Source organism: Medicago truncatula, chromosome 8 (genome assembly GCF_003473485.1).
Source record: "Medicago truncatula cultivar Jemalong A17 chromosome 8, MtrunA17r5.0-ANR, whole genome shotgun sequence".
Lineage (NCBI taxonomy): Eukaryota > Viridiplantae > Streptophyta > Magnoliopsida > Fabales > Fabaceae > Medicago > Medicago truncatula.
Genome location: NC_053049.1, coordinates 28,379,571 through 28,390,708, shown reverse-complemented (window position 1 = coordinate 28,390,708; position 11,138 = coordinate 28,379,571). Strand labels below are relative to the sequence as shown.

The 11,138-nt window shown below is 32.7% G+C and overlaps 1 protein-coding gene across 1 annotated transcript; it reads left to right on the top strand.

Moving 5' to 3' along the window:
- The first annotated feature begins 2,255 nt into the window (after positions 1-2,255).
- LOC11410684 (ABC transporter C family member 14) lies at positions 2,256-10,411 on the top strand. The gene is made up of 11 exons (XM_003628515.4): positions 2,256-4,556; positions 4,661-4,981; positions 5,101-5,187; positions 5,462-6,088; positions 6,439-6,603; positions 7,208-7,502; positions 7,860-8,074; positions 8,259-8,564; positions 8,668-8,731; positions 8,827-9,066; positions 10,204-10,411. Exons 1-11 carry the CDS (start codon positions 2,475-2,477, stop codon positions 10,296-10,298), a joined length of 4,497 nt encoding a protein of 1,498 aa, XP_003628563.1. The 5' UTR covers positions 2,256-2,474; the 3' UTR covers positions 10,299-10,411.
- The last annotated feature ends 727 nt before the right edge of the window (positions 10,412-11,138 follow it).

The following is an 11,138-nucleotide window of genomic DNA, read 5'->3' as shown; positions in this document are numbered from 1 at the left end:
GCGTGACTTAGCGTCATGCTCAGATACACATTTATTTTACACCCATTTTGCACACTTTTTCCACCTCTTTCATACACTAACTTCAGCGTTGGAGTGACAACGTGTTTGTAGGCATCATTCTCTCCTCGACGATGAAGCTCGTTCCTTCTCTCACTATAGCGCTGTAAACCATCTTAATCTCATATTTATTATATATTCTCTTTTTGCACACTCTATCTAGTATATTTTTCTCTCTTCACATGTTATTTCATAATCGAACGGAACATTATACACATTTACGTAAAATAAAAAAAGAACAAAATTAAATAATACTTCATACGTCCTTATATCTAAGAACTCTTTTAATTAAAAATTTGTCTCTAAATTTAAACCCTTTTTTCAAATTACTAGATGCATTTTTTTTTAAAACATACTCCTAATTAATAGTACTAATTTGTCTTAAAATATGAAAAATCAAATTTAATACACATACAAACAAATGACAATATGATAATATTAACATACAAAATAGACATATTAATTACACTAACAACTTTTCTTAAGAAATGTAAAAAATACAACAGGTGCTTACAAAAAGGGTAATGTGACTAAATTAGTTTTGTTCTAATGTTTAAGTGAATGTGTCCAATCGTTTTTAGTTTAAAGTTATATGCATGAAGCTTTGTATCATACACATCTCATCCACTATGGTTTACCCATTAAGTCTAGTACTGCTACAACTAACACCACAAATCACAACTACCCATTCACCAAACGTGGAGAGACCTGGAGCATTTAGTTAGTTTTTGAAATACTCGTGACCAACAACATGTTCTTAGCCTCTAACCGTAGTAATGCCATGTTCCACGTACCAGTCACAACTAATACTACCACCTCACAGCTGCCGACATTCTTTTCTTCAGAAAATAAAGTAGACAACTCTTCACTTTTTTTCAAACAAAATAAAAATAAGAAGTGCCATTTTATCCACTACTTCAAACAATAGCTTTATTTATAAGTTTATGGTAGCTTATGTCCTAAGAACAAAAGTTAAGAGATTAAAAAGGTATTAAGAATTAAATTTTATATTAAAAGTATAAATCTTTAAACTTTTACGATATGCAATATCGAAATTTTAAGATAATACGTTTATCTTTAATTTTTTGATTTGTATTTTAAGGAACAAGTTAACATTTCCTTATTAGAACACCATTTCCTTCTCACTATGCATTTTGACTTGTACTTTTATAAAATTTTGACTTGTACTTTTACAAAATTTTATTGACCTAACCTTTTAAAAAATATTTTTTTTTTTAGCCTAAAATAGATCAAATATTATATTTAAAATTGAGATAGGTTAATAAGTCAGGTCGAACTTTTAAAAAGGTTAGGTCAGGTTTAAAATAAAGTTTTTGACAGATTAATAGATCAGACTTAGGCTTTAATTTTTTTCACTAGATCTGACATATTTAAGCAAAGCCCGACTCGACCCGACCTATTCCCACCCCTAATCATTTTAGTATATTTTTTTTTTACGTCTCAACATAATTGTTGGTTAAGAATATCAACACAACATATATTATTTTGTGATATAATAATATACTCTTTCTTTCAAAAAAATAAAATAATATACTCTTATTTATTCTTCATCAAAAAAAAACTCTTATTTATTAAAATTCTACTTCATTTAACTACTTCATTAACTAAGACTAATAAAAAATATTTTAATAATTTATACTAATTTTACTATTGAACCTTGCACAACTCTAAAATTACTTTTAAAATGAGAGGAGGGAGTGGTAATGTACGTGTGCAATTAATTTTTTTTTATAAAAGATGTTTGCAATTACTGTACACATAGACAATTGAATAACGTCATGATGAACATTTATTATATTTGACCTTTTATAAAACTCGTGATTTCATGTCAGATTCACTACGTGGATACGCGGCTATCACAAACAAAAGAAAAATAGTAATAATTTCTTCCAAAGGTTTTTCTCTTTACAAGAATTCGTTTTTAAGAACTCTTTTCATCTCTAGGCTTAATCACTAGAATTTTACCATCCATTACCGTCTATGAACATAGATACGAACACGACACGGACACACAAACACCGTTAATAATTTGAAAAAAATTACATAATTTAATGTAATTATAAGTGTCGTGTCGGACACGACACATGTCCAACTCCAGGACACACGTCTATTTCAAGGAGTGTCCGTGCTTCATAGATTACAATTTTAGTCGACTATTAGTCTATGTAGTTGGATGTTGGCTCACACCAAAGAAAACATGTATCAAACTGGTTGTTGCAGAGCATACCGGTTCACACAAAAAATTATTGTTCATATTATCACAAGACAAAATACAGTTGCATGCTTCCTTTCTATCATGTATCAAACTTGTTATATATTTTCTTTCTAACATGACATAACATATAATATGATGAAACCTTAACAATTCTCATCACATGAACTTTTAAGTTTTAACCATGTCTTCTTCTTCTTCATGGCTAACTTCTCCTTCATGCACCCTTTTACCTATAGATTCATCTTCCTCTACACCACAACTCATACTTCAATGGTTAACCTTTCTTTTCCTATCTCCATGTCCTCAAAGACTTCTCCTTTCTGCTCTTGATTCCTTGTTTTTGCTCTCCCTCTTAGCTTCTGCAGTTCACAAACTCTATTCAAGAGCAAACACTACCTCCTCAATCACAAAGCCACTTCTGAAAGAGAAAGATTCTGACTATAGAGTCACTCTTTGGTTCAAGCTAACCTTGTTGGTAACTACCCTTTTGGCTATAACTTACACTGTTCTAGGAATCTTGGCTTTTACTCAAACCAATAACCTTTCTTCATGGAAACAAATAGAAGCACCTTTTCGGTTGTTTCAAGCAGTAGTCAACATTGTGATTGTGATTCTAATGTTACATGAGAAAAAGTTCAAATCTTCCAAACACCCTTTATCACTAAGAATCTATTGGATAGCAAACTTTGTGATTGCTTCTTTGTTTGCTATTTCAGCTGTTTTCCGAATTGTAAATGCCAGTGAGGAGAAGTTGGAACTTAGTTTGAGAATAGATGACATATTCTCATTGGTTAATCTTCCATTATCTTTGTTCTTTTTTGTCATATCCATTAGAGGGTCATCAGGGATTCATGTGATAAGAATATCCGATGTAGTAGCGACATATACATCGGTTCCAACTGATGGAAATTTGAGTCCTTATGCTGGTTCTTCATTTTTGTCCAAAACAGTTTGGTTTTGGATGAACCCTTTGATTAATAAAGGTTACAAAACTCCCCTTAAACTAGAAGATGTTCCTTCACTTCCTCTTGAATTTAGAGCAGAAAAAATGTCAGAAAATTTTATAAACAATTGGCCAAAACCAGAGGAAAATAGTAAGCATCCAGTTATAGTAGCCTTATTTAGGTGTTTTTGGAAACACATAGCTTTCACTGGCTTCCTTGCAATGATTAGGCTTTGTGTTATGTATATTGGTCCACTGTTGATTCAGAGTTTTGTTGATTTCACATCAAGGAAAGATAGTACTACTAGTGAAGGTATTATTTTGATATTGATCCTTTTTGCAGCAAAATCAGTTGAAGTGCTGAGTGTTCATCAATACAACTTCCACTCGCAGAAAATCGGTATGCTTATTCGTTCGAGCATAATTACTTCGGTTTACAAAAAGGGTCTGAGGTTGTCAAGTTCTTCAAGACAAGCTCATGGAACAGGACAGATAGTGAATCACATGGCTGTTGATGCTCAACAACTCTCAGATATGATGATGCAGCTTCACCCTATATGGTTGATGCCATTGCAAGTAGCTGTGGCATTGGCTCTTATGTATAGCTATGTTGGTGTATCAGTACTTGCAGCATTGCTTGGAACTAGCATAGTGTTTCTTTTCGCGCTATATCGAACCAAGAGTAGTAACAACTTTCAGTTTCAGATGATGACAAGTCGCGATTCGAGGATGAAGGCGACAAATGAGTTGCTTAACAACATGCGTGTGATTAAGTTTCAAGCTTGGGAAGAGTATTTCGGTAACAAGATTAAACAGTTTCGTGAATCCGAGCATGGATGGATTGGGAAATTCATGTACTATTTTGCTGTTAACTTTGGAGTTTTGTCTGCTGCACCATTAGTTGTAACTGTTCTTACCTTTGCAACTGCAACTTTTCTTGGATTTCCTTTGAATTCTGGCACTGTTTTCACGATAACTTCGATTATCAAGATACTTCAAGAGCCTTTGAGGACTTTTCCTCAGGCTCTTATCATGATTTCTCAAGCAACAATATCTTTAGGGAGGTTGGATGAGTTCATGACGAGTAAGGAAATGGATGAGAATGCAGTGCAACGAGAGGAGAATTGTGATGGTGATGTAGCTGTGGAGATAAAAGATGGGAAATTCTCATGGGATGATAACGATGAGAACGACGCTCTGAGAGTTGAAGAGTTGGTAATTAAGAAAGGGGATCATGCTGCTGTTGTAGGAACTGTTGGTTCAGGGAAGTCTTCATTATTGGCTTCTGTGTTGGGAGAAATGTTCAAGATCTCAGGACAGGTATATTGCTTGACTACACTTTAAAAATGCATTTAAAAATATTTTATTGATTTTTGATTCTGTGAAAATTGGTTCTATGAAAATTTACTTGTAAAATTGTTCAGGTCAAAGTTTGTGGAACGACGGCGTACGTGGCACAAACATCATGGATTCAGAATGCAACCATCAAAGAAAACATATTGTTCGGTTTACCAATGAACTTGGACAAGTACAGGGAAGCTTTAAGGGTGTGCTGCCTTGAAAAGGATCTTGAAATGATGGAAGATGGTGATGGAACCGAGATTGGAGAACGCGGTATTAACCTCAGTGGAGGCCAGAAACAACGTGTGCAACTAGCTAGAGCTGTGTATCAGGACACTGACATCTATCTCCTTGATGATATATTCAGTGCTGTTGATGCTCAAACAGGATCGTTTATTTTTAAAGTAAGAACAAAGCTAAAATTCATAGTTTTTATGATATAACAAATTGATTTTCATTATAAATGAATTGTCAGTTTTAAATTTCTAATACAAATAACAACCGATTCTCTATCTTTTTGCAGGAATGTATCATGGGAGCTCTGAAAGATAAGACGGTTTTACTTGTAACACACCAAGTTGATTTCTTGCATAATGTTGACTCTATAATGGTATGTATAAGCTCACAACAAGTACCTAAAATGTTTGAGTTTTTCTGTTAATGATGGCTCAATTCAATTTTTCCCAAGTTATCTTACCAATATATAGCGACAGCACTCTTCATGTAGTAGGTCTTATTCAAAGGTTATACTATGTATTCTGTCATGCGTTCACCAAAAAACAAACTGCATTATTTACTTACATATACATAATTTTTCCTATTTCTCTATGGGATTTCGCTCCTCTAAATCCAGCTATACTAACATGCTGACACCAACTTTAAAGGTGATGCGTGAAGGGAGAGTAGTGCAAAGTGGAAAGTATGATGAACTTCTCAAAGCAGGTCTAGATTTTGGTGCACTTCTGGAGGCTCATGAATCCTCAATGAAGATGGCAGAAACAAGTGATAAAACTAGTAATGATTCAGCTCAATCTCAAAAACTAGCTCGCATCCCATCGAAAGAAAAAGAAAGCGGGGGCGAAAAGCAGTCTTCTTCTGAAGATCAATCCAAGTCTGAAAAAACTGCAGCAAAGCTCATTGAAGATGAGGAAAGAGAAACTGGACAAGTGAACCTTAATGTATACAAACAATATTTCACAGAAGCATTTGGATGGTGGGGAATAGCACTCGTGCTAGCAATGTCGGTGGCTTGGGTTGCATCATTTTTGGCTGGTGATTATTGGCTAGCATTTGCAACTGCAGATGATTCTAGCATTCTTTCTTCTACTTTCATTACTGTCTATGCTGTAATAGCTGTTGTTGCATGCATAGTTGTTATGGTAAGAGGTTTCTTGTTTACATATTTGGGTTTAAAGACATCTCAAAGCTTCTTCATTGGAATGCTTCAATGTATCCTTCATGCACCAATGTCATTCTTTGATACTACTCCTTCCGGCAGAATTTTGAGTCGTGTGAGTTTTCATTCAACATTCCTTTTAATGTTTGGGTTCATGCATTAGTAAACAACCTAACGTAAACTAGACCATTCTTTGAATGAGAAATGATATTTTGGGAACAAAACTCAACAACAATTTGGATGGTTAATTTCGTTCAAAAACGTGGTTCAGTATATCGTTAATGAGTATAACAAAGTGTCATAACTCATCAACCATTTCTTGAACATAATTAACCATTTTGAACGTCCTTGGCCATAATTTTCAGTTGTTCAAACATACATGATAATTCATTATAAGCATAAACATCTTAATTTTATATTTAGTGGTTGGACTTGCTAACTCTACTCTTGTTATGAAATGTTTAGGTATCGACTGATATACTTTGGGTGGATATCGCAATTCCAATGTTTATAAACTTTGTACTGATAGCATACTTACAATTACTCAGTATCGTCATTGTCATATGCCAGAATTCTTGGGAGACTGTCTTCCTCGTAATTCCACTGTTTTGGCTCAACAACCGGTATAGGGTATGATATACTTACTCCTATTTAAATTTCAAGTAATACTGTATGGTAATAGTATAAGAAATTGTCAAGGATATGAGTATGAAAAAATATGAGTATGAAAATGAAAAGATAAAAAGACAATGCACAACCATATATAGATGGAGTCCATGTAAATTTGTTTTTGGATTGTTCAAAAAAAAAATTGCTTTTGGAAGAAAATAAAATCAAAGTTTCACATTAATTAGAGATACCGTCTAAATAGAGTTGAGTTAGGCCTAAAAATTAGGATAATATCAAGGTTTATCCTAGATCTGGTTTTTGTAAAACTGACTTTGGCCCGAAAACTGAGTTATTTGGAAAGCAACTATTTATCATGTTTGGATAAGCAATATAATTAATCGTTTATAGCACAAATGCTTAGTGCTTATGTATAATCTATTTTATAACGAGAAAATAAAGTCAAATTGTTTGCATCTAAACTATAGACTTTTTCCACACGATATCATGTAGAGCTTACGGAAGTAAACTGCAAATCAGTTTATGAACATGACGTACATTGTTTTTATAAGCTCTCTCGAACAATCTATATATAGCGCATTTTGACACTTACTTTGTTCTGGAACAGATATATTATCTTGCAACTTCTAGGGAATTGACTCGCCTTGATTCAATCACAAAAGCTCCAGTGATTCATCACTTTTCAGAGACCATTTCTGGTGTTATGACAATCCGTAGCTTAAGAAAGCAGAATACATTTTGTCAGGAAAATATTGACAAGGTGAATGCAAGTCTAAGAATGGATTTCCATAACAATGGTGCAAATGAATGGCTTGGTTTTCGTTTAGACTATAATGGAGTTGTTTTCCTTTGCACTGCCACCCTTTTTATGATCTTTTTACCAAGTTCTTTTGTTAAGTCAGGTACAATCCCTTTCATCTTCTTTTCCTATAATAAAAATTCTTATATGTATAAACTATTTTTATAGCAAAACATAAAATAAAGTCAAACTAATTTTACTTACTACTTATGGTCCTTAAACAGTGTTCCAGGGGCACTCGTTAACATTTCCCTTATAAAAATACATTAGTAACAACAATGACGTATCTGAGATCTAACATGAATAAACAGTAAAACCTTATGATAGTGTCATAAGTTGTTTCTCTAAGCTCTTTCAAACAGTCTCACAAGTACTTATGTCAGTAGATAAACTCAAACAAATGAAAAGATGTCTAATTGAAAAATAACTTTTGCACTTGGATATAATTTGTGTTTTGCAGAATATGTTGGTATGTCTTTATCCTATGGCCTGGCTCTGAGTGGTCTCTTATCATTTTCCATGACTATGAGTTGCAATGTTGAGAACAAAATGGTTTCAGTTGAAAGGATAAAACAGTTTACAAATCTCCCATCAGAAGCTCCTTGGAAAATTGCTGACAAGTCTCCTCCTCAAAATTGGCCTAGTCATGGCACTATAGAGTTAAACAACTTACAGGTATAAATTGTAGTCACAGTGGCCAAGTACAAATATATTGTTTACAAGATTACACAGTTTAATATGGGGTGTAACCTGAAAAAATAAATCAAAGTTAGCAACATATTTTTAAGTTTTAACACACACTTAGTAACTTAATTTGCACATATTTAATACTTTTTTGGTTATAAAATGGTGTGATCAGGTTAGGTACAGGGCAAATACTCCTCTAGTTCTTAAGGGAATCTCTCTTACCATTGAAGGTGGAGAAAAAGTTGGTGTTGTTGGTCGTACAGGAAGTGGAAAATCAACACTGATTCAAGTGTTATTTAGGTTGATTGAGCCTTCAGCTGGGAAAGTAATGATTGATGGTATTAACATTTCCAATGTTGGTCTTCATGATTTGAGGTCACGTTTTGGAATTATTCCACAAGAGCCTGTCCTCTTTCAAGGAACAGTAAGAACCAACATTGATCCTCTTGGATTGTATTCTGAAGAAGAAATTTGGAAGGTATAAAATACTTACAATGTTAGAACTCAAGTTCAAATATTGGTTGGAACTTACTTGTCGGCCGAACTTGAATGAAATTGAGTTAATATTTTTGTTGCTGCAGAGTCTTGAGCGGTGCCAATTGAAAGAAGTGGTGGCTGCAAAGCCTGAGAAACTTGAGGCTTCAGGTGATCAAATAAACTCTTGTCATAAATCTGAGTTTAATTCAATGTGATAAGAAAATATGAATAATAACATGTTGTTTATTATACTATTTTGTTAGTGGTTGATGGTGGAGATAATTGGAGTGTGGGACAAAGACAACTTCTATGCTTAGGAAGAATCATGTTAAAACGTAGCAAAATATTATTCATGGATGAAGCAACAGCATCAGTTGATTCACAAACTGATGTTGTAGTACAAAAGATCATCAGAGAGGACTTTGCAGATCGTACAATTGTTAGCATTGCTCACAGAATACCTACAGTTATGGATTGTGACAAGGTTTTGGTCATAGATGCAGGTATGTTTATGTTAATTTTTTTTAAAGAAGGGTATGTTTTTGTTAATTATGTATCTCTATGTGTTCATGAAAAAATAACAATAATAAACCATGAACCACAAACACATTTACATCATTTAAAAATTAGCTTATCTTATGTTTATTTTAGATTTGAAGTTAGTGTCTTGTGTCTTAAAAGTTTCAAGTTGGTCCCTTATATTTTAAAAGTTTCAAGTTGGTTCAAAATGTTACATATATTGGAATAAGTTAGTCCCTTCTGTCACTTACGTCTAAAGATTCGGGTTGACAATAATGGAATTTAACTTATTCCCTAAAAAAAAACATTTTTTTAATTTTCTTTTGTTTTATTAACTCAATATCATGTCGCGGAAGGGACTAACTTATTCCAACGTGGGTAACGTTTTGAACTAACTTGAAACTATTAAAACGTAAGTGACCAATTTAAAACTTTTAAAACATAATGGACCAACTTAAAAACAAAAATAAACATAAAGATCAAACATGCAATTAAGCCTTAAAAATTCAAGTAATGTAATTACATATGTTAGGTTGGTTTCCCATACCGACACGTCTTTAATCTAAAATGTTGGTAGTACATATTAATAAAAAGTTTAATAAAGTGGTTCCATCAAATTCAAAATTTTGTTAATATTTGTTATGACCACAAAATGGATTTAAAGTGAAGTGTAATAGTGCTTTCTCAAAAGTTTTTTATCCTTACAATTATTACCATTTGAAAAGAAAAAAAAAAAACAAATGTGTAAGCCTTTTAATAGTGCAATTATTGTTTTAATAATGACAGGAAAATAATGAACTCTGTTGCATAAATAGAATATTTAATAATATTCAAACTACTATTGATCAATTATTAGAAAAGATTAAATTCAATTCTTTATGGTGGTTACAGGCTAATAATGTCTTCTTTGTGCATGGTACTCAGATGTGGTGGTCGGACCCTATGTTATGTATGGGTATCGACTAACCGTAATTTTGTAAATATTATTTGACTGTTCTTTTTAAGAGGTGGCCTTTCAGTACATCTTGTGCTGAAATGGTTCCACTGCCTATGTTTATAAATTCCATTTTGATGTATTAAAAAAAAAAAATGAACTCTGTTGCATTTGATGTTTTTGGCAGGTTTTGCAAAGGAATATGATAAGCCATCACGTTTGCTTGAAAGACCTTCAATTTTTGCAGCATTGGTTAAGGAGTATTCAAATAGATCAACTTAATCATAGTTATGATGGTAGATCCAAATTTCTTGTTATTAGAGATATAAAGTTTGGCTTAATCTTTCTTTTCTTGATTTCTGCATCATTCTGGCGCTGTTGCTAGAATCATAGTATATAATTGGTTTTTTTTTTTTTCCAAGCAAATTCAACTCATTTTATTTCATTAATAAAAAATGTTGAATATATAAAGAGGTAAAGAAAATTAGAAGTATAGTGTGACCAGTCCCAAAACTAGTCATTTTTTTTTTTTTTCTTGAGGGGAAAAATAGTCATATTAGTAGAGTAAAATTATGAGCAACCTTATTTATTTATCTTTGAATAAACTTTACCACTTATTCAAAGCTCTAGTCACTTCATATATAAAGTGGCTCGCATAAAGTTCATACGCTCTAGAGAGTTGGGGAAGGACCTAAAGTTGAAGGTGCATTGCTAAGACACATGATGTTATGTATGACACAAGCACATGTTGTTTTTGGATTTCGAATAAGAATTTTCAGCCATTAAAGACACCGTTGAATTGAGTTGCGGAATACTTCCGATCTTATTTACAAGAAACAATTTACTTTTAGATACATTATATAATTTATGTATTTGATTTAGGTTCTTGACTAGATACATACATTCTTCAATGTATTTAAAAAGTCAATTTTCTCTTATAAATAGGACTGGAGGGAGTATATCACTTTTCTTAAGATAAAACAACCCATACAAACTTATTTGTTTCCTACAACATCGTAGAAAAACTGTTTTATAGTATTTAATGATATGTAAACTACTAGTTTACAAATTACAATAATGTGTTTTTCAATTGCACTAATATAAGTGTAGTAGAAAAAAGAG